Source organism: Panicum virgatum, chromosome 4K (assembly GCF_016808335.1).
Source record: "Panicum virgatum strain AP13 chromosome 4K, P.virgatum_v5, whole genome shotgun sequence".
In the NCBI taxonomy this organism is placed as follows: domain Eukaryota; kingdom Viridiplantae; phylum Streptophyta; class Magnoliopsida; order Poales; family Poaceae; genus Panicum; species Panicum virgatum.
The window spans coordinates 19,936,434-19,960,392 of record NC_053139.1 but is presented as its reverse complement, the minus strand read 5'-3'; the positions used below and the strand labels follow the sequence as shown (position 1 = coordinate 19,960,392).

Genomic DNA, 23,959 nt, shown 5'->3' with positions numbered 1-23,959 from the left:
GTTTTATAATAATCATTGGGCTTGCAAGCGGCCGGCCACGATGAGCCTGCGATAAAGACCACCATATGCCCGTGCGGCGGCCATGCCGCGCATTCATGGAGCGAACCACCGAATCTCATGCAGAAATGCCCGTTCTACCCTGCACGACCCCGCGACCCGCAGACGGAGCGTGCAGCCGTCGACCTCCCAGTATCTCTCAAAAGGGAAATATAGAAAGGAGTAGAGAAAAAAACATCCTTTTTTCTGTCGCACAAAAATTTTAGTTGTTTTGTTTCCGGGGAACCTTCGCTTGATCGAAAAATAATAGTCAACATGATGGAAGCAGCCTCAATCATTTGCTTCGCTCTTCTTTCTTTTTTCCTTTTAGGTGGAAAGTGGAGAAATCTCTCACGGGTTTCTTGAATTGGTCCATATAGGCCTGCTCAACAATTTCACTAGAAAAAAAGGACTTGCATAAATAGAACTTTTTCTATGATGTTAACGGCCATAACAAAGACTTGTCGCAGTTCTCTGTACTAAAAAAACTATAGGGAAAACACTAAAGCAAAATGATTTCTTCTCATACATAAATATATACTTGGTAAGCTAAGCATAATTGAGCTGGTAAGGTTTCTTGTGGTGGAATTTACCCATCCAGATTCGAGCCCTAGACTCGACACGGATGCTCGCATTTTTCTGAATTATTCCATGATTTAACTGGTGTTATTATTTTAATGATACACGGATTGGGTACGTATATTCATATGAGAGTCTGTGTCTATACTTTATGATTTGCAAAAAAAATGTTTGTCCAAATTAATTTTCTACCACATGTTCTATTGGGGGGGGGGGGGGGGGTTTATCTAATCACACAAGAATTGTATGAAACAGAGCGCACAAAGAAAACACATTTTAATAACCAGCCTTTTCGAACCAAGGCTAGGCCACTCTTCCTTCTGAATTAGATTGGATTCTGCAGGTTTTCCTTTCCTTTTAATACCTTGATGTGACATAAGTGCAAAAAAGGTTCAACTATCCATTTCTTTAGACGCGACAAAAATTGCTATTTGTGATGGAAAATTAACTATTGTTTTCTTGATTCTTTTCAAAAGAATAAATGAGGCATGCATGCCTCTAGAGGAAGTGTATATACTATCAAACTTGCTGAAGCCGGTGTTTTACAGTAGGGACAAATTCACATTTCCGAAGATTGCCTCGTTTTCTTTTAAAAAAATAAAATACATGTGCAAATATCCATTTCAGACTTTAAAGGCTACACGACCCGAGACCTCCATTTGGGACACACGCATGTCCCTCTTATATTTTTAAAATAAATCCTAGATGTCCAATTCCGACTTGAAAGGGTAAATGAATCGAGTGTTTGACTTTCACCTTCCTTGCCGGCAACCTCACACAGATCTTTCGCAACGTGCTAGCATCGCGAAAATAACCCGCATTAGCTATAGTTCGTTGAACCCCACCACTCCAAACCGCCGCCAGCAGAAAAACGCCAGCGTACCCCGTCGTGGCCGGCCATCCAAGATCATCACACCAGCTTACAAACGGCCACGAAGAGGCAACAAGCCAACGACAAAGACAGGCAGCGACGACGTACACCACCGTGCTCCTGCAGTCGTGCTGCGCATACGAGGAGGCCAAACAACCTTTCGGTCGGCAACCGCAACTGAATCATCCCGCACGGGAATCCCCGTCCTGCCCCTGCCAGGGCCACTAGTAGCTCGCAGCCTCCCGAGTCTCCCCTCCAGGTCACCAACCACGCGGCCGTGCGATCGAGTCAAACCGGGCGCCACACCCGCGACCCGCATCCCAGCTGCCGTCGTCGGGGCAATTATACTACTTGCTACTTCTCTTGCGATGATGGCAAAGGGTATAGACATTTACTTATCTTTTGTGTGTGACAATGCGAGGTCATTTGAACTTTTTTTATGTGACCATTTCGATTCAGATGCCTGCAATGGACGGACGAGTGGGGTCAAAGCCACGGTCACAAAAGTTCCCGGATCAATGGATCGAGGAACGTGGTACGTTGTTTAAGAGTGATTTTAATACTATTGGAACAAAAATGTACCCGCATTTCTAGTATCGAAACGTGGCACCGTACCACGTTCCGGGGTGACTATGGTCCAAGCACTCATCTCTCATTCTTTTGTGTTTTATGGGGACACAAATGCATATTATATTCATCAGCTCTAGACGGGCACCCCGTATTTTTGTAGGTTTGTCTTATGGTTTTTACGACACTGTGTTTTCTGTGGTAGGCGTATGGCAGTAAATAGCTGGACACATGTCATTGCTAGAAAACTCCGCACTAGTACCGGGAGGAAACCCCCGGTTAGTAATGGTCTTCTGCCCGGTACCGACCCGTCCGTACTAAATGCACCGGCATTTAATAATGGTCGAAACGACTGGTACTAAATGGAGTGCTTAGTACCGGTCAGTAAACATCTCATGATGTCATGCGTTGTTTTTTTCTTTTTTTCTCTTTTCTCACTTCCTTTTCCATTTCTTTTCCACACGGTGCCAGCCCCCACCGCATTCACAATCAGATGAATCACAAGAATCACAAAAAAATCACAATCACATGAACTAGTTACATGATCCACAATCTCAGATTTCACATGAACAAGTCAAAGTTTCACAAGAATAAAAAAATCACATGGAGCCCCCCGTGCCCTTGGTGGTCGGCGGCTTCCGCGTCTTGCGGGGAAGGCCTCCGTGCCCCCCGCACATCGGTAGCCAGCGGGGAAGGCTCCCGCGTGCTGCCCCTACCCCTTGGCGGCCGAGGAAGGCCCTCGCGTGCCGGCGGCCCTGCTCCCTTGGGAGCAGCCGGTGCCACGCCCTTGGTGGCCGGCGGCCTCCGGGGAAGGCCCACGCGCGCCGCCCCCTACTCCGTAGTAGCCCGGGAAGGCCCCCACGCCAGCGGCCTCTCTCTCTTGGTGGCCGGCTGCATCGTGCCCTTGATGGCCGGCGGCCTCCACGCCACCCATGTGACGGCGGTGTCGCGCCCTAGGTGGCCGGTGACCTCCGCGCACCCGTGGGCTGGCAGTGGCTGAGGAAGGCTTCTGCCCCCCCCCCCCCCCACGCGTCGGTGGCTGCCGGGAAAGGCCCCCGCGCTCTAGCGGCCCTGCTCCCTGGTGGCTGGGGAAGGAGTCTGCGCCCCCTGCATGCCAACGGCCGCCCCTCACACCATCCCCTATGTCCTAGTGGCCTAGCGGGCACCGGCATCCCGCACCTTCTATGGCCGGAGGCCCCTTCGATAGTGAGAGAGGAGAGGGAAGAGAGAGGAGGATTGGAGGAAGGAGTGTGTAGTGGGAAGATAATACTAGTGGTGGTTAAGGCCGGTGGGAGAGGAGGAGATAAAGTGTGTGTGAACTGTGGAGGCGGTGCGGTGGATATTAGTACCAGGTGGTCTCCCCATCCAGTACTAATTTGAGATATTAAGTGCTGGCTGGAGCCACCAGCCGGTACTAAATCTCCTCGGGGCTATTTAATACCGGCTCAAACCACAAGCTGGTACTAAATTGTCATTTAGTTTTTGCCCCTGGCGTTGGTGGCGTACTTTAGTGCCGGCTGGTGGGTACAATCGGTATTAAACGGCTCATAGGGGCACTGTGTGTACCACCCGGTACTAAATTGAGGCGTTAGTACACGACTGAAGCCCGACCAGTACTAACGTCTGCAGACCAATGCCCGTTTTCTGGCAGTGTAGTGGCTTCATCAATCTTCAGATTTGTTGATTAGGATTCTCAGAAATGCTCAGAGAGGTGGTGTGAGTTGTATGCATATATTCATAAGGATGAGTGTGTGCACTTATGTGTTTGAACAAAAATCAATATGCACTATGTGCCACTGTGTCACTGTTTTTTTGTGTAAATAATGTATCACCATTATTGTAACAAAATTGGCCCTTCACCATGATTTTCATGAGATATACTACTGTCCCTAGGAAAAGAGACGGATTTACAGGAATTCTGTGTTATTTCGAATTTTTCACATTTATAAATACTCTAAATCTAGAAAGGCACTGGTTATCTGCTTTTAGTTCAAATGCAATCATAAATAATTATAAAAAATTGCATTCATCAATTGTGTAACGACCACATTATGTATTTATGCTCAGTATGTGATCGCAGCAGAGCAACTCCAGACTAAATATTGTTATAGATGTAGAACATGGTCAAAGAATTAAGTAAGCATGAAATTGATGTTCATCTTTGGGTGCCACCCTGATAGGCCGATAGCATCCATCTAAGCTTTAATCGGAATGAGCCCTGGAATTCTATCTCCTCAAACTCCATATGCGTAATCAGGTATAGCGTTGGAAAAACAAGGAAAGTATGGAGATGGAGTTGCAATTGTGAGCAAAGAGTGTCTGGCTTCCAGGACAGCCGCTTCACGGCAGATCGCAGCTACGTGTCTGGCTGCTTGCGTTGGACCCTGGTGCATACCTAGGTCAACGTTTTTATATTAGTTTTCTTTGTTTTCCCCTCTTGTGTGATGTATCCATGGCCGTGCAAATGAAAAGAATTCCAGTCTTATGATGGGCAAGCCAAAACTTCCTTTAAAAACGGATCCCACTTGCATGTTCTTAATTAGCAACCGGCCTAAGTGCATCAGTTCGGATCAATCCATTGTAAGTCTGTTTGGTGCGTGGCGTTCCGGTTCCTTTTTAGATAGTTTCGGATATTGATAAAAAGTTTGCGTAGGTGAAACCGTTTTATTTGTACCCGTTTATATATGGTGTCACCAAAAGTCGGTGAAGAAATCCTATAAAGGAGGCTGTCACTGCCCCTTTGTGGAGCAAAATATATTTTCCTTGAACTATGTCCTTATGGTATCATCAAGGTCTTCAATATGTTAAACTCGAAGAGCTACAGTGACTAAGTGGACCTCAAAAGTTTTTTTAGGGACTACCATGGGACAAGTTAAAGAATCTTGTATTCTATTTTTTTCTTTAAAAAAATTGTTACCAAATGATGTGTGACACTATACTACAAAAATTATTTGTAGCAATGTCTTAATTTTTCCAGGAGCGGGTCAAAATGCAAGTTTTTCCTACAAAAGGAGCGAGGTGCAGTTGACCTGCTCCTAGAAATGTTGGAGAAATAGACAACTGTAAGTTTAAATTCCGAACTAAATTTATCATGACGAGAATTAAACCTAGCATGCATGACTCTAACATACTAGACAGTACGTATATCATAAACATGATCTCAGAAAATATGATTATAAAACAGATCTGATCACAAAATACGTACTGTGCGGGAGCCGCCGGGAAGATGAAAGGCGCAGACGAGACGAAGATGGTCCTTCGAACGGAGTGCAGCAACCGGCGATGCAGACGACGATATGCCGCAGCTCCTGACTTGGACAGAGGACGAGTCGTGGCGAAGAAGATGAGCAGTCGCGCTTGGCGCTTCCCAAAAACCTTATTCGCCCTCTCCCGGTGCAGGATCACAAGAGCGAGCGGTTCCGGAGACCTGCTCTCCCGTTCGCCGGTGCACACCGGCGTTCGGGATGGAGCAACTACGAAGACGGCGCAGCAGCGAGGAGAGGCAAAACCCTAACTCGATTAGATCGTCTTATGAATTCCCAAACCTAGGGGACTCCACATATAACGATCTATGGTGCACTTTTTCCATGAGGGAGGTGGTCCGTATTTAAAGGGAGAAAACCCCCTACACTCTCGTCCATTAGTAATACGGGACTAATAGATGGTGTACCTCCTCTTAGTGCGAATGGGACTTTGAGATTTATTAGGATTATTTATATGGTCCAAGCCCATAAATCTAACAATCCCCCACCAGATCTCAAATACTCATTTATATATTTTGCCTGTTTCTCACTACTGTTTGATATACCAGTGTTTTAGTGAGGACTATTAAGTTGAACTCTCACCTAGAGCTCCAAGCTACACTTATCCACAACTTGAACAATAGACTACGCCTTAAATTGCAAGTTTGGTGCGAACAAGTTTCACTCAAAGTCATAACCAGTACATGGCTGCCAGTAGGCTTCTCTGCGGGTGGAGCATATACGTTGTAGTCCCTGGTCTCTTCATGAGTTTACTAGAGATCACCCAAATCTCACAGACTGCGACGTTAGACAGTCAGACTCATATAGGTGTGTTCTTTCAAGAATGCTCTGTAGGACAGCACCTTTGCTCATTAGAGCCAACAGAAACACATTAAGGCAAATAGCCAACCTTCCTTACAGCAACTGAGAGTATTGCATCTTTTCTTAGAGAGGGTTTAACCATTACTCTCCTTAGTTCGTCATTAGCTTGTTCTCCCCAAGTCCTAATTCACGGGATCTCCGATCACATAGGTTGGGTTACCACTGTGGCAACTTATACGGGTCTCATACACATCTCCCTTGATGCACTATCTATCATATTCCGTGATAATCCTTTTGTAAAGGGATCTGACATGTTTTTGTCTGTTTGAATATAAGTCACACTTATGACTCCAGAGTTTCTCAACTTCCTGACAGACTTCAGTCGTCTTTTAACATGTCTTGATGACTTTGCATTATCCTTAGCACTGTTCACTTTGACTATCACCGTTTGATTGTCACAGTTCATAAGGATGGCCGGCACTGGTTTCTCAACCACAGGCAAGTCCATCAAGAGCTCATGCAGCCACTCTGCCTCAACAGTGGTTGTGTCCAAAGCAGTAAGTTCTGCTTCCATGGTTGACCGCGTCAAAATGGTCTGTTTGCAAGACCTCCGTGATATCGCACCACCTCCAAGGGTAAACACATACACACTCGTGGCATATAGCTCATCAGCGTCAGATATCCAGTTTGAATCACTATATCCCTCAAGTACAGCAGGGTACCCAGAATAGTGAATCCCATAACTCATAGTACCTGCTAGATAGCGCATAACCCTTTCAAGTGCATGCCAATGATTAGTACCCGGGTTTGACATGAACCTGCTCAATTTGCTCACAGCAAAAGATATGTCGGGTCTCGTTGCGCTAGCTAAGTACATGAGTGAACCAATAATCTGCGAATATCTCAGTTGATCTTTGGCAATTTTCCTGTTCTTTCTCAACATCATACTAGGGTCATAAGGTGTTGGAGAAGGCTTGCTGTCGATATAGTCAAAACGGCTCAAGACCTTTTGCACATAATGGGATTGTGAAAGAGCAATCCCATTCTCAACCTTAATAAGCTTGATGTTAAGGATAACATCAGCTTCTCCTAGATCTGTCATATCAAAGCTCTTTGAAAGAAAGGACTTGACCTCATTAATCACATAAATGTTTATGCCAAAGATCAGTATGTCGTCCACATACAAGCATAATATCACTCCTCCACCCCCACCATAGCGATAGTACACACATCTATCAGCCACATTAATGACAAAGCCCGCAGAAGTTAAAGTTCTGTCGAACTTCTCATGCCATTGCTTAGGTGCTTGTTTCAACCCATACAAAGACTTCAAAAGTTTACACACCTTGTTTTATTGACCTTTCATTACAAATTCATCAGGCTGATCCATGTAGATCTCCTCCTCCAACTCTCCATTTAGGAAAGATGTCTTAACATCCATATGATGAATGATAAGACCATATGAGGCAGCCAAGGAAATTAATGCTCGAATAGTGGTCAATCTAGCGACAGGTGAATAAGTATCAAAGAAGTCTTCGCCTTCCTTTTGTGTGTACCCTTTAGCAACAAGCCGAGCCTTGTACTTATTAATAGTACCGTCAGGCTTAAGCTTCTTCTTAAATATCCACTTACATCCTACTGGCTTGCAACCATAGGGTCGTTCAGTGAGCTCCCATGTCCCATTAGAAAGAATTGAGTCCATCTCACTTTAGACTGCTTCTTTCCAATCATCTGCATCTGAAGATGCATATGCCTCTACAATGGACGTGTGAGTATTGTCCACAAGGTACACAGTGAAATCGTCACCAAAGGATTTTGTCTCTTGCTCCTTCTAGGAGCTTCACTGTCATCCTTCTCTAGGACATGCTCATGTTCATCGGATTGTTCAGAAGACTCGATAGGTGCTACAAGTTGAGGAGTTATCTCTATCGAAAATCTAGAATTGCTATGCATATCTTTCATAGGAAAAATATTCACAAAAAATGTTGCATCATGAGATTCCATAATAGTATCAACATGCACATCTGGTATCTCAGCTCCTGACTTGGACAGAGGATGAGTTGTGGCGAAGAAGATGAGCAGTCGCGCTTGGCGCTTCCCAAAAACCTTATTCGCCCTCTCCCGGTGCAGGATCACAAGAGCTAGTGGTTCCGGAGACCTGCTCTCCCGTTCGCCGGTGCACGCCGGCGTTCGGGATGGAGCAACTACGAAGGCGGCGCAGCAGCGAGGAGAGGCAAAACCCTAACTCGATTAGATCGTCTTATGAATTCCCAAACCTAGGAGACTCCACGTATAACGATCTATGGTGTACTTTTTCCATGAGGGAGGTGGTCCGTATTTAAAGGGAGAAAACCCCCTACACCCTCGTCCATTAGCAATACATGACTAATAGATGGTGTACCTCCTCTTAGCGCTAATGGGCCTTTGAGATTTATTAGGATTATTTATATGGGCCAAGCCCATAAATCTAACAAGAAATAATGCTATTTTCAGAGCGGGTGATGGCGTCACCAGCTCCTAAAAGATTAAAAAGCAGTGGCGTGGCAGCAGAGCACATGAACGGGCGGACGGGCCTCTCTCTCTTCCTTATCTCTGTAGTAGCAGAAGCAATAGCACATGCCTCTCTCACTTATCTCTTTAGCAGTAGCGAAAATAGCACATGCTTTTCACCAATCTCTTCCTCTCCCACGTGCAACCTCTCCTCCCTTGTTATTGCTACGGCGTGGTGCCGAGGCGGCGGCGCAAGGCCTTGAAGGCGGGGCTGGGGCCGCAGCGTGAGGCAGCGTCGATGGCATGGGGCCGAGGCAGTGGCGTGATGCCTCAAAGGCGCGGGCCTCAACGGTGCATGACCACGATAGCTATGCGTGCATGAATTGGTGATGGTGAGCCGCGGCGCAGGCTGCAGCGGCGGCGTGGGGCCGGGGCCGCGGTGCACCGCGGTGGCGCGAGGCCGAGACGGCGATGCAAGGCCTCAACGACACGTGGCTGTGGTGGCAGCGCGCGGCCGTGGAGGCGACACGGGACTGCAGCGCCAGGCTGCGGTGGCGGCTTGGGGCCGCCATAGGCAGCGGTGCACTATGGCGGCGAGAGAGGCACCACAAGGGCTGTGCGGGACCGGGGCCGCAGATGCAGCACGAGGCTGCATCAACGGAGCGGAGCCAAGATTGTGACCGTGACATGAGGCTCAGCGGCGCGCTTGGCCTCTACACTAGGCTGCAGCGATGACGCGGGGTTGAGGCCACGACGCGAGGCTGTGGCGACAACGTCTCCAGCTATTTTTTAGTTTTTTATACAATTTGTAGGGGCTTGTCGCAGTGTGACCCAACCCTCAAAATTGTTTTCTATGGGCGGATCAGGCCATTTCCAGTGCAGGTGAGGGCATGACCCAGCAGGCGTCTTACCCGCTCCTAGAAACAGTATTAGTAGCAGCGAAAAGTAGGGGCAGTTCCTGCACCTGTCCCAATAAATAGCTTTTTGCCTATCCCTAAAAATTGTTTTTTGTAGTAGTGACATTGCTAGTTAAAAGGACTGCATTTGAGTCTGCCCACTCGCATGCCTAGTTCTGTTTAGACAAGGAAGGAGGTTATGATTGTAATAGCAAATCTTTTTCCATCACCCATAAAAAGAATCTCAGCGTACCAAAAGTGGTGTACTTTTGGGTATCGACATTTATAAACAAAATAAGTATCATTAGATTCATCATGAAATTTTTTACGTAGTGTGCTATAAATGTTGACCCTCTTATCTGAAAACTTAGTCATACTTAAAATAACCTGACTTAAGGCAAAGCTAAAATAGCACTCTCTTTATTAGGACTGATACTACAGTTTAGCCATGGAGTTAGTAATAATTTTAGTCTCGATTTAGAATGTACAATACGATTATCCCGGTGACGTGTATATATAGAGCACATCCATGCATGGAGATAAAATTAGAATCCAGTTTACCTAACTCAAATCACTTAACTAGCCAGATGTCATCAGAGCTGCCTTATTCAGAGTGTATGTTGGTGCTAACATAGACTAAAGCATGACAGAAGCAACGTTAACCCATAGACCATAGGCAAAGGCAGTTCTACTAGTGTGAGATGTCCACAGCTATTTCCTTCCACATATTTTATTTTATATTTGTTCAAAGAATATGTGTGCCGCAATCAAAGCCTGGCTGTGCTTGGTAGGATTTCATCTTGAGATTAAAGCTGATATACAAACTAAACTCTGCTCAATATGTAGGGTTCTGATCTCTACACTACGTGAAAGACAGACATTGGTAACAAGCAAAGACAGACATTCGTAACGGGCATAGCTAACGTTACCATTAATAGGTTACTAATGACCTGTTAATAATGGTAACGGGCAAAAGCAGGTTACCAAGTACGTGCAAAAGTAACGGGCATATGAGAACGCCCGTTACTAAAGACCGTTACCAATCACCCCCTAAGTCTGCTCCCGCTGGGCCCACAGTCAGTAACAGGCGTCACGAGACGACCGTTGCCTTTAATAATTCATTAGTAACATGGTCTACAAGCCCGTTACTAATGACCGTTACCAATGACCCCGTGTGGCTGTTCCCTCTGGGCCCACTGTCAGAAGTGGTAACGAGGGCCCTTGATGCAAGGCATTTGTAACGGTGTTTACTTTTGTGGCTGTTACCAATGACTTATCAAAGTAATGATTTTCATTTTATGGGTGGAGGAGGCGTTGGCGATGGAGGAGGTGCTTTGGTGGAGCAGGCTGAGCCAGTGAAGGAGTGGCGGTGGCGCCGGCTCCACGTTGGGGAGGGGGGCAGAGCGTAATGTCGACGGCCCGTTGAGCAGGGGCGTCCAGAAAAAGCTAGCTCATTCTGAAATGAAGAAGCTCCTCCATATAACCTGAAGTGAACTCATTTGTAACAGCCAACAATACCCGTTACAATTGTTCAACATATTGGTAACGGGCATTAACAATAATTGTTACCTAATGGAACTCATTTGTAACAGGCAAAAAAAAATACCTGTCACCATTATTCAACACATTGGCAACGGGCGTCAATAATGCCCATTACCAATGATTTTTGTAACTATTGTACATAAAGTCTGTTACCACTATCTTGTCATTAGTAACGACTTCATTGTTGCCCGGTCACGGACCTAGGGGTCTTATTGCTAACGGTCTTTATTAAAGTCCGTTACAGTTAATGTTTGTTGTATGTTTTCTTGTAACTGAAAACTTATGCCCGTTACTGATGCCACATTACCTAATTTCATTGAATCAAAGAAGTCCTGGATTCTGCAGAGATAAGGTTTGTGAGCTTACCCCAAAAATCAGAATGCACCCAAAAAATCTTTATTTGTATGTTTTATTGAGGTATTGAATTTCAACCTCTGTTATCAAACACACAATACTCACGAAATGTCAACTCAATGGTGCTATGTTCATCTAGAAGTCCTCGGTTGCTCAATAATATTGCCAAACAAAGTTTTTTCATATACCTAAAATGCAGATGCAAAAGATTAATAGTAGCTGAATCATATAGTGAATGAGAACTTACAACACCATTGCTAGTAATTGTAAACCACGAAGATGGTTCAGATTACAAGATTGCAAATCTCCTTTCGTCACGATAGTAGAGCCTTTTAATACGTTCAAAACTCCATCTTCACTAGTGTACATGTACCCTTGGCTACCAAGAGTACTCAAAGAAATAAAGTTATACCATCGTTTATGGAAGGTGTACCACTCTGCACAAGTCCACAGTCGAACAAAACCCCCCACGTGTGCCAAGTTCTGTAGTTTTGTTCAGTTGTCCGCACGGCATTTGTTGCAAGTTGCAACATCCATAACTTTTTTGACAACACACATCGACATTTCCGAATTAACGTTGGGTTCAAATTTACGATAAACAATGGCTTAAATTTTCAATCAGGGAGATCTGGGAACAGCCCCAAATTGTGTGTCCTGCCCTGGCAGGAAGCTGAGAACTGCTCGGTCCTCTGTTTGGTTTGGGGTGAAAAAAATTTTGCGAAATTTTTTGCACCTTTAATCACTAATTTAGAGTATTAAATAAAATCTAATTACAAAACCACATGTAGGACCTCTAATAAATTCGCGAGACCAATCTAATGAGATTTTTGACCGCACGTTTAGATGATGGTTATTGCAGCATCATTGTAGCAAATTATGGATTAATTACTGTCATTAGATTCGTCACGAAAAATTATACCGGTCCCTAAAAAAATTATACAAATAGACTATATTTAGTACTCCATGCATACAAGATTCCTTTTTTACGAAATTTTTACTGTAGTAACCCAACATTGCCACAATAAAACTGGTCCATAATAACTGAAGCATCCAGTAGCAAGCTTACTACAATTAGATGATACTTTCTGACATACTACCCCAATAATCGGAACGAGATCCGCTGCAGTTGAGTGCCCAGCAGTGGTGTCCCTGACACGTGGGCCCCACACATGCAGGCCCACCTGTCAGTGGCCCAACTGCAGGCTGCCGAACTGCAGCGGATCCCTTTCCCCAATAATCATCGTTAACGCCGACAATTTATGAACCAGAAGCCCCTGATCACGCCCCCACTCGGAGAAAAAGAGAAAGGAGACACTGAACTTGAAACTGACCGCACAACAAAAATCCAAACCATGAAACGAAATCAATGCAAAAGCTTCCCCTACACCAACGAATTCAGATCAAATCGCTTTCGATCAAATCAATCTCTCGCCTTTGTTAGGTGATCCTCGGGGAGGTTTATCTTTATAGGCATCAGCAACCAGCAATGGAGTCTCTGCACTTTTCTGTGGGTTGCTCTTGCTGCCGTTGCTGTTGTCACGCTGCGTTGATTCCGCGGCACTCAAAGGCGGCCGCGGCCGGGCGCAACGACGCTGAAATTGACCGCGGAGCCGCCGCGAAGACGAAGAGGATCAACGAAACAATGCACGGTTGCCATGGACCATCTGATGGCAATGTCTTTCCTTCATCGCATAGGAAGGTCGCCTGAAACTAATTGCAAAAAAAAAAGATCGCCTGAAACTGTGTGCAACGTGCGCTACAGTGACAGGGCACCTGAATTTAGGTCCCGTTTGGTTGCGTGTTGTAAAATTTTTGAAAAGGCATCTTTCTACATTTGAAGTATTAAACATAAACTAATCACAAAAATAATTACAGAACTCGTCTGTAAATCGCGAGGCGAATCTAATGTGCCTAATTAATCCGTCTTTAGTGGTTGTTTACTGTAGCATTACTGTAGCAATTTAGCGTCTGCTTACAGTCTAATTATGTTCATTAGATTCGTCTCGCCATTTACAGATAGCAGTCACAATGCGTTTTTTATTTCGGATTTAAGTCTCCATGCAAGTGCCGAAATTTTTTTTTGGAATTTTGAATTTTGGAACTGAACACGGCCTTAACTACTTCTCCTCCGTTGCAGTTCTTCGTCACTGCCTGGGAGTCTGATGGACACAGATCCTGACAAAAAGTGGCAGATTATCCAGTTGCATCGCATAGGAATTAGAGAGGCCAGCATCAGCGCGGTGATCGAACAAGCTTGCAGTAGGATAAGGATCAAGATCCGTACGTTGGTGATTGACATCAGTAAATGGAAATTTCTACTTGTAACTCAAATACTGGAGTCTTTTTTTTTCAATTCCAGGGGGACTGAATAAAGTACTAGAAATCCACCCTCTTGCTGCTGTCTGTAGCAGTTGTTAGGGCGCCGTCAAGCTAGCAGCCTAGCAGCCAAGAAAACAGAGTGGCTGCTCACGCTAATTGATTGGTGGTACCCTTGCTTAATCTGCAAACCAACCAAGGTGACGCCAGCAATTAGGCGAGTGCCTTTCTCAAGTGTATATTAGTTTAGCTTCACACATTATCTGCGCTAACTTCTTTATTCTCACCGATAATCGTCTTTGGGGAAAATAAAAGCTGTTTTGTTTATTTATCCACAAGAAAGACGATCTGACGATGCAATCAACCATTTTGATTATTCTGGCACTTTAAAAATCTGCATGATTTAACAAGAAAGATTTGACTTACAAAGCTGACATCGACTTTCTAAAACCTTGAGTTGTAAATTTGACTCCTGACATCACATCGACCTTGTACCTTGAAAAGAAAGAAGAACTAGATATGATCCATGCTGCTCGTCGAACTTTGCCCACAAATTAGACGCTACGAACATTGGAGCCTGAAAATTACATGCTTCATTAACAGAGAAAAAACGCCACCATCGATCGGATCGCTGTGCCCCCAACCAGGGGAAGCTAGATTTTGCTGCTAGAGCCCTCTTAGGGCGTCCGCAACGGCAGGCGACGTCGCTAGTTGAGTAGGATGAAATCTGACGTGGTGGTGCGAAAAGGAGGAAATAGAAGACTCACCAGCCACGAAAGAAGAGCCAGGCGATTTCACACGTATCGAGACTATGTGAGACAGGGTCATAAAGGCCGATGCTTGTATGCATAAATGACAAGATGTAAAAAATATTTTTTTTCTCTCTCCGCTGCTCCAGCTCAGCCAGCTCCACTGCGGACGCCCTTGTTATTAAGATGGAAACATGGTAATCAGCAATGAATTCCATTTCGCTGTGGGTGGTGCACTGCACTGGAAACTGCCTGGCCCCGCCCCTGCCACCAACTCCATGCCATAACCGGAGTGCAGCCGAGGCGCAAGCGGAGCCGCGCGACAGGGACACGCAGGCAGAAGAACAACCCCTTCCGGTTCTGCCCCTGGTTCCAGGCCTCCCCCCAGCTCGCAAGTCAAACCGGGCGCGCCACCCGCCACCCGCCACCCGCCACCCGCCACCCGCCGTCGGGGCTCGAGGGGCGGACCAGTAATATACCAAACCCAGGCCGCGAAACAAACCATCGCCTCCCTCCCTCGCAGCTGCGTCGCCTTCTCTTCCGCAAACAGCTTCTCGCCAGCCATCCTCCGCCTCCTCTGCAGCCGCTCCGACGACCCGGCCGGCCGGCCGCAGCGGCATGGCGGCGCGACCGGTGCGGGAGGAGGGGGGCGGGGATCATCAGCAGCAGCACCCGCGGCGTCCCTTCGGCGCCGTCCTGATCACGGTCCCGGACGGGACCGGCTCGCCCTCCTTGCCTGCTTCGTCCTCCGACGGCGTGGCGGCCGCGCTCTTGGGCCGCGCGGGCGCTGCCGGCGCGGACGACGACGGCGCCCTCCTGGAGGCGGAGGACGAGCGGCCGCGGCCGTGGGGGGAGTCGTTCTCGCCGTGGCGCGCCGCGGTGGCGGTGTTTGCGCTCGCGGCGCTCGCCGCGGCGGGGTACGTCTGCCTGTACGCAGGCGGGGGCGCCGGCGCGGCGTGGCGGCTCCTGGAGGCGCGCGAGGAGGAGGGCGAGGACCGCGGCGGCCGCAGGTCCTTCCTGCTGCCGCTGTACCCGAAGCCGCGTCGCGGCGGCGGCGCCGCGGCGGGGAATCTGACGGCCGCGACGTCCACGTCCACCGGGTGCGTGCAGCCACTGCGACAATTTCTTCTGTTCCGTAATTCTGTCGAACGGTTGATCGTTTCATCCATTTTCCGTCATTTTATTTGTTGTCGAGAAACCTCTTGGAATTTCGGGGAACGTAAATACTGGGTTCCTTTTTATTTGTCGTCGAACGGTTTGTCTCATCCCTTGTCACGCTTGAATGCGGTTTTCTTTGCATCGGTTTTTGGGATTATCTGGTCCTGATTTTGCGGGCATTCTGCACGATTTCGGTGGTTTTGAGTCTGTGTCCACTCACAATTGCGCACATTTCTGTACAATTTCAGATCATTTTGAGTTATAATAGCTTCATAATTGCGTTCATTTCTGTACAATTTCTGACTATTTTGATTTCGTTGCCTCATAATTGAGCACATTTCTGTACAATTTTTGACGATTTTTAGAGTTGTGTTTTTGAAAAAAGTTTTTGATTTTATCTTCATGTCTGTTTTTTTGGTTTCAGTCTGTCATGTTTTGAGGGGATCCAGCAGTTACTGTTTGTATTCGGGAGTAGTTGGCATTTTGATTTGTTTACTACTACTTGCAGAGTTTGTACTATAGGCGTGTGCGCCCGTGCCTGACAGAATTATAAGTTTGACCATCATATGGAATTGCTGCTCTTTCGATCATTTGGGATTGTAGTAGGGTCTAGTCTCTCAAAGTTGTCTATTTAGATGTACAATTGTGCTTAATTTTTTTGGTTAACAATTAAATAATGAATAAATTAGGAGGAGACTTCTGAGATGACCTTGATGAAGTCAACACTTTTGCTAACAATTTGATGAATGAGATTGCTTTTTTGTTCACATGTCAAATCATCGACCTGTCCTGTTCACTTCTTTTGTTAATATGACACTTCTTTTCTTTCGCAAAAAAAAAATGGTACCTCTTTCCTTTCTGAATTTTCTGCCCTTACCCTGCAGGCTATACTACACAACTGTGTCTATTGGCAATCCTCCAAGGGATTATTTTCTTGATGTTGATACTGGCAGCGACATAACATGGGTCCAGTGCGACACGCCATGCAGAAGCTGCGCAAAGGTGCACACTATTTCTGCTACATGCTTCGTTTTACAGTCTTTTGTTGTTGCATGGTGAACCCAATTGGTAACATCCTTGTGGGCGGCCTAGTGGTTGAGGACGAGGTCAAAGGTTCAAGGTCACCGTTCTCTTCAAATAAAAAAAAATAGATAGTTCCTCCTGTGTTTTCTCCTTTTCTCTTTCACAGTTAACTGGATAGTCTCAAGTTCATTAATTACTGTAATTAACATTAATTCAATGCTTTTACAGGGAGCTCATCCTTCATATAAGCCTGAACAATCCAACATAGTTCCTGCCAGTGATCCACTTTGTGATCGAGTTCAACGCAACCCAAATGAGTGCAACTATGATATCAATTATGCCGACAGAAGCTCCTCTATGGGTGCGTATGTAAGGGATAATATGCAACTAATCAGTGAAGATAGTGAAAGGGAAAATGTAGACATTGTGTTTGGGTATGAGCCAATCTTCCAATTGCCATGGCATATATATTGACGATTTCTGTTAGCACACTGACTGAGAAATTAACTGCCATCTGTTTATTCATATATAGGTGTGGATATGATCAGAGAGGAATTCTTCTGGACACTCTAGAAAATACTGACGGAATGCTAGGCCTGGGCAGCCGGGCAATAAGCCTTCCTACACAGCTAGCCAGTCGAGGGATTATTTCCAATGTCTTCGGTCACTGTATGACAACAGATCCCAGTGGTGGTTGTTATTTGTTTCTTGGTGATGATTACATTCCCAGATGGGGAATGACATGGGTTCCTGTCCGAAATGGTCCAGCAGAGTAAGTTCCATCTGTCCTTTTGAGAACTAATTCCATGAATGTGGCTATCATTCTTCCCTTGGATGTCATGCATCATTTTTAGTCAATGCGATATGCTATGTTTGCAGCATATCTTCAAAAATCTTACCAATTCTTCTCACTCCCAAAGGCCCAAACCACAATGGGAAGATATTGCCTAACTGCTCTGCTGCATTGCTTTACTCTCCCCAATATTGTACTGATGCTTACAAATTTGGATATTTGTATTCGCTAGTTGTAGTAATCACTGGCACCACGCACTTCAGAAATCTGCATCATTTCACATCAGGAAAACAAGGTGCATATATAACTGATACTCTCTCCCTTTTTTGCGAGCTTCAGTAACATACGCAGATCGCAACTCCAGCAAGTAAACCACGGGGATCAGCAGCTCAATGTGCAAGGGAAGTTGACTCAAGTGATCTTTGACAGTGGGTCTACATATACATATTTCCCACACGAAGCGTATGCAAATCTGGTTGCTGCGGTGAGTGTGAATTTTTCTATAAATGGAATCACGGAACAGGTCAATTATTCTGTGTTCCTTAGGTTTTCTTGTAATTTAACAGCTGAAGGGTGCATCCCCGAGATTTGTACAAGATGACTCAGATAATACTCTGCCTTTCTGTATGAAAGCTGATTTTTCAGTGAGGTAACATGATGAGAATCTATTAATGGTACAATTTACTTTTTGCTAAATTGTCGGCTAGCACATAAAATTGTCAAGCACATTATTCTAGATAAACAAGCCTCTGTTCTTTACTTTGAATCGTTGTGTGTTCAGGTCTGTGGATGATGTGAAACATTTTTTCAAGCCCTTGACTCTGCAATTCGGGAAACGATTTTTCTTCTCCAGAACCTTCAACATTCGTCCTGAAGATTACTTGACCATCAGTGTACGTTCCTCTATCCTATGTTTCTTATGCAATGTCACTCTGTCAGGCGTATGATCAATGCCGAATACCCCGATTCCTGTTTGAAGTACATCATCATGTTTTTCCTTGGATTCATTTCAGGATAAGGGCAATGTCTGCCTGAGGGTGTTCGATGGAACAGCAATCGGTTATGATTCAGTAATAATAATCGGAGGTATTCAGTGGTCACTTTCTTCGATAATTTTCCATTACCCAATACATTCATTCTAAAATATCCTTCCCTCCGATTTCTTACAGATGCTTTTCTTCGTGGAAAATTGATTGCTTATGACAATGATGAGAATCAGATCGGATGGATTGATTCAGGCTGCTCTGACCCAAGCAAACAAAGCAGAATTCCATTATTCCTACGAAGAGTGTTGCGCAACCAACTTCTGTAAACATCACACAGATACCACCATGAGATCGCCTGACCACATCCATTGTTACGGATCTGCAATTCTGCATCCATATTCTGATATAATCGTGTGAAGGAATGTAATTATTAGATAGGAAAAATGGTTACAAGATAGGGATAAGGAGAAAGGAGAGGTAGGTAAGCATAGTTAGTAACTTAGTATACTGTGCTTTGTATTTTTTTTTCTATCTGTATATAGTCATCAGAAATCTGTATTCTATGTTGTAGGGCATATCTCGCTCACTTTGTAAGACTAAAATGGCGAAGCATATCAATGAATAATCAACAGCAGTTGTGACATTTCCGATCGCTTTTCAGTTTCATCAGCAGTATTTGGTTGATGGAATACTGTGCATGAATTGTAATTTGAAAATCTCTCCATACAACTTTCAACGAAACTCTCCGTGTTCCAAAATATATGTCGTTTAATTTTTTCCAAGTCGAACTTCTCTAACTTTAACCAAAATTTATATAAAAAATATACCAACACCCACGACATCAAATTAGTTCAGTTAAAAAATCCACCATGAAATTTGCCTTGATAAATCATTATTTGGAACAGCAGATGTTAATATATTTTTCTATTAACTTGGTTAAAGTTGGAGAAATAGACATCTAAAATTTATAAGAGAGGGAGTATAATCACAACTTTGAGCAAAGAAATCACAGCGATACAAAAGAAAGGTCAAACTTTATGGCGAAGCAAAACAAAGCATGATCATGATCAGGGGGCTAAGAAAGAAGAATTCACCAAACAAAAACTTCAGACAATCCCTTCACGTAAGATATGCATACGTGCGCCAGGTGCAATATTATTTACAGGGCGCTGAAAACACAATACAGGGCGCTGAAAACCATAGTGGATCACTTCTGTGGCTGTGAACCGAACCCCAGCAATACAGCTGACAACCATCAGATTGTAAATTTACATGTTTAGTGTACATTCCGTACCCCAAAATTCTTTTAAAAACAGAAACGGGACGCCAAAACAGGATTGCAAGGTCATCTGAAACCTTGCGGGGTCATCATCAGTACCAACTCTAGAATCCTACCAATTTGTGTATTTTATCGAAAAACCCACCATCACTTGTGCCAACTGCAGTAGGCTCCTCCACAGGATCCTTAAAGTTAGCCTTCTCACTCAACTCATTAAATGCATTAACAACATTCTGTAGTCGGGCAACAAACTCAATCAAAAGTGATGCAAATGTGGCCAAGGACAAAGCGCTTGCACTTTCATATGTTTTGGAGTCCTCATCTTCAAGTGGCATGTTTGGATGGAACGATCTTCGAGCAGGCCAGGGCAGCTTAAAACCATCTATTGTTGACATTGAATCATATCTGCTTAGAAATGAGTTACCAAGAAAGCTCTTTGATTGATGCACTAAAGTTTGATCAACATTGGTAGGTTCCATCCCTTCATTCTTGTTTTCTTTGTTTCTGTTTTCTTTTTCCACAGCACTGGTGCCATTCAGGACTTCTTTGATCCCTTGAGCCTGCTTGCTAGCATCCCATCTTTCAGTATTCACAAGAAGGTATGACTTTTCATCAATCTTTTTTTGCAATTCTTCAGCTGCCATGTGGACTTCAAATAGAATATCTAAAGAACTCAATTTGGTCATCGTCTTAACTCTGTCCCCAAGCTCACGCAACACTTTAGCACCTTCTTGTCCCACTTTATGAATCTCTGCAGCAAAAACTTTTCTGCTTTCTGGAGGTGCCTAAACTCAATAGTATATTTATTCAGGATATATAGATGCAGAACCTCAACAGTTTGTAGTTTACATTAATTAAACAAACCTGAATTTCCGAAAGAATGCAACCATGCAACGCCATGACTGCAAAGGAACAGTGCCTCAATGCTCCACCAACTTTGGTAAAACTCCTCCATGGATAGTTCATCATTTTGTAAGGACCATGCGGTGGCTCCCATATAGCAAAACCAAGCTGAAAACACCCAAAAGGACTTAATCAAAATTCACCAAATAATCTAGGTAGTACTGTTGAATGTAAAGCAAGTACAAACCAGGGTTTCCTCCTGTGCAGATGCCTCAACAGCTGCCCTGTACCCACTATATAGAGGATCATCTGATGCTTGGTACACAAGTATTTTTGAAGGAATCCTTTCGTATTCCATGCATTTCAGATATCCATCAACACAACCTAGAGCAAATGCCCAATAACGGTATCAAGCATACAAGAACTTGATATCATTAATTTGGCAAATTTGGCAAGAAAATTAATAAATCAGATGCATCTATAGTCTATAGCCATTTGACCAATGACACCACAAATCATGGTTTAATTTAGCCAGCAAGTGAAATAAGGCAACATGTGAAATACTCTGAATTTTGAACAGGGTACAAGGCCATACCTTCCAAGGATTTTGCAACACCAGTGAAATTCTTTGCTATCAAGTTGTGCAAATCCTCTCCTGCCCATATTGGGTAAATACCTATGTTGATACCAAGACTGACAGCAGCACCAACAGCAATCAATATAAATCTGCTTGTAGCTGTATCAGTGAACTTCCCAGTGTTGTACCCAGAGACCATAACATAACAGAATGTCAACAAGAACACACGGAATCCATATTCATATGGCTTCATCGTTGGATGCAGCTTTGTCAAGGTTGTGAAAAAGGCTACCAATATATATCATCAAAGAAAACTGAATGTTAGATATATCCAAAGGTCCCCATAGAGGAGAAAAAATTGATTGCTCCCAGAATGCCCCAGTGCTCACCAACAAGAAGGATGCTCATTATAAGAATCACTTCCTCCAATGCTCCCAGGTTTTTGGACAATTCTGCAACTGCTAAAGCAAAAGCTCCAGCAGTTAGTGTCCCCAATCCCCGATTGAACCCTTTGCTTAAGGTTGCACCTGCATTAACACTGATTCAAATCAATTACAGCATAGGAAAAATTGTATCTGCAGGTGTTCACAGCCACTGGACCCATATTCTCTAAATTGAAAATTTACTGTTGATGGGTCTATGTAACAACATTAAGCCGAAAATGACAGAGAAAACAAAGTACCAACCAGGCTAGTGATAAAAATGGAAGGTATCAAAATGTACAGGTTTCTTGGTGTCAAACAAAAAACGTCCCTAATAATTAATATGAGGAATCCTAATTTAAATCCCATGTACTAAAAATAGCATTTCTCTATGTTTTTTGCCTTTGTGTCAAAGGAATAATGCCTGCACCATTTGCTATTTAACAAGCCAATGTGAGTGGCCATTATTCGCTGAGTTTTTCATTAGACCTAGACAAAAGGGTTTCCAAGTAAATTTAATGGTATCTGTACTTTAATAAGCAATTATAGATAACGATAACGTTTCAGAGAATCAACTGGACTAAATTGAAGGTACAGTGGTTTGAAGACGTCTCAAGAAGCACCTGGCTTAATTTTTAAGATGCGGTGGTCCATCACTAACATAAATATGGTTCTAAAGCTACACATCCCAAAGCACAGCTGCCCACAGGTTTGCAATCAAAGCTGCCAGCCAACAGCATAAACTATACTCTCTCTGTCCCTAAATAACTGTTGTCGTTGGTGTGCGTGCTACAAGTTGACTCAATTTGTAGAAAATATATGCAACATGTGTAGTTTCAAATAAATTTATTAAAAAACTAGATTCAAAGATCTTTCTAATGATACTAATTATGTACCATAAATATTAATATTTTTTAATATATATTTAGTCAAAGTTGTTTCTCGGGAAACAAAAACGACAGTTATTTCTTAATCCATCTACCACCAGGTCTTCAGAAATGTCAAAAGCAGCTCTATCACCAGGTCCTCAGCAATGTCAAAAGCTGTGGGGCACGTTCAACAGATGGAGGTGAGTTAGTTATCCTTTCTCCGCACGACTGCACGGAATAACTAATTCACATGGTCAACAAAAAGCGGACCCGTTTTGTACATTGCTGGGAGTAGAAACTTAAATCTCTCGTATCAATGACTAAAAAAAGAAAGATATCATAATAATGCTTTACGCCGACCCGTGTATTTTTTACTTTTGAGTGCAACATTGGGCGGTTGCTGATCTGAAGATTAGATGAACATTGGGCGGAAATGTTCATTCACCCCTTAATTACAATGGCCATGCTACAAGAACGAGAAATGATGTGTCGGGATCGAGAAAAAAGGTAGCAAAGGATCCCAACAGGGGATGACGGCACGCAAGGGATTTGAGAAACGGGGAAATTTCAATAAGGCTGAAGACCAAACGAACAGACACCTCTGGACCCAACGATATGAAAAAACCAGAGGACACGGCAGGCTCACCGATGCTGAACTCGAAGACGACGACGACGGTGAGGATGGCCCAGATGGAGTGGCTGACGATGTCGCGCGGCTCCCGGAGGAAGACGAGCAGCGAGATGAGCGCGAGCGCGAGGCCGACCTTCCCCGCGAAGACGGGCTTCCGCGGGTCGGCCCGCGCGAACGCCCAGAGCTCCGCCACCGCGCCGCACGCGGCCCCCCACCAGCGCGCCACCGCGGCGAAGGCCCGCCGCAAAAACCCCTCCTTTGGCCGCTCCGCCTCCTCCCCGGAGGTGGTCGGGAGGGTCCAGGCCGAGGAGAGCAGCGGGACCGCGGCCCCGCGCTGGTCCTCCAGCGTCGACCACAGCGACCCCAGCCGCGCCAGGGGCCGCGGTGTCGGCGTCGGCGTCAGCGGCCGGGCGGCGGCCATGGGGGCGGATCGGCGGAAGGTTCTGCAGGGTTCTCGAGGATCGAGGGGTGGGGTCCGGTGGGGGATGCGGAGCGAATCGCAGTGGGGCAGCTGGTGGCTTGCGTTTGCTCTAGGGCTCTCTGCGCGGCCGAGTTGGGCAGCTGGTTCTGGGCCGCGCTATCCCTGTCAGTCCGGATGTCTGCTCCGAGTGCCCCGCGGGTGGACGGCGCGTCGCGACTAGTTCTTCCACCTTGTCGGTTTCGGATGGCGATCTGTGCAGCGTCGGCCCGGTAGAGGAAAGCAATAGCGAGGAATGGCCCGTTTTCGAGCTTGGGCTTAGTGAGTGGTTGGAGTTTAAGGGGCTGTTTGGTTGGGTGCATAAATCCCAACCAGGCTCCAGTAGACAAAAAAGCTAAGGATGAAAACGGACGGAAAAAATACCGTCCCGTTCCGTCCGTATTTCTATATTTATCCCGTCTGTTTTCGTATTTACGGAAAAATATGGAAATGGGAC

The 23,959-nt window shown here is 45.1% G+C and overlaps 2 protein-coding genes across 2 annotated transcripts; one reads left to right on the top strand and one right to left on the bottom strand.

The window, feature by feature from the left end:
* The first annotated feature begins 14,968 nt into the window (after positions 1-14,968).
* Positions 14,969-19,067, top strand: LOC120703428 (aspartyl protease APCB1-like). The gene is made up of 9 exons (XM_039987510.1): positions 14,969-15,564; positions 16,507-16,624; positions 16,874-17,079; positions 17,178-17,417; positions 17,778-17,922; positions 18,005-18,087; positions 18,220-18,331; positions 18,452-18,524; positions 18,608-19,067. The coding sequence occupies exons 1-9, from the start codon at positions 15,083-15,085 to the stop codon at positions 18,748-18,750; spliced, it is 1,602 nt and encodes a 533-aa protein (XP_039843444.1). The 5' UTR covers positions 14,969-15,082; the 3' UTR covers positions 18,751-19,067.
* A 462-nt stretch (positions 19,068-19,529) lies between these two features.
* Positions 19,530-23,646, bottom strand: LOC120703426 (aluminum-activated malate transporter 9-like). The gene is made up of 6 exons (XM_039987509.1): positions 23,061-23,646; positions 21,513-21,650; positions 21,142-21,411; positions 20,794-20,930; positions 20,568-20,714; positions 19,530-20,488 (listed from the first exon to the last, which is right to left on the bottom strand). The coding sequence occupies exons 1-6, from the start codon at positions 23,464-23,466 to the stop codon at positions 19,808-19,810; spliced, it is 1,779 nt and encodes a 592-aa protein (XP_039843443.1). The 5' UTR covers positions 23,467-23,646; the 3' UTR covers positions 19,530-19,807.
* Positions 23,647-23,959: the final 313 nt, after the last annotated feature.

What these genes read in the sequence shown, in the direction of transcription:
- LOC120703426 (XM_039987509.1), bottom strand. Translation starts at nt 23,466, where the DNA reads ATGGCCGCCGCCCGGCCGCTGACGCCGACGCCGACACCGCGGCCCCTG. An exon ending in AATGAGCATCCTTCTTGTTG is followed by an intron (nt 21,412 to 21,512) that starts GTGAGCACTGGG and finishes ATATATTGGTAG; the next exon opens with CCTTTTTCACAACCTTGACA. An exon ending in CTGCACAGGAGGAAACCCTG is followed by an intron (nt 20,715 to 20,793) that starts GTTTGTACTTGC and finishes GGGTGTTTTCAG; the next exon opens with CTTGGTTTTGCTATATGGGA.
- LOC120703428 (XM_039987510.1), top strand. Translation starts at nt 15,083, where the DNA reads ATGGCGGCGCGACCGGTGCGGGAGGAGGGGGGCGGGGATCATCAGCAG. An exon ending in GCGACGTCCACGTCCACCGG is followed by an intron (nt 15,565 to 16,506) that starts GTGCGTGCAGCC and finishes CTTACCCTGCAG; the next exon opens with GCTATACTACACAACTGTGT. An exon ending in GTCCGAAATGGTCCAGCAGA is followed by an intron (nt 17,418 to 17,777) that starts GTAAGTTCCATC and finishes TGCGAGCTTCAG; the next exon opens with TAACATACGCAGATCGCAAC.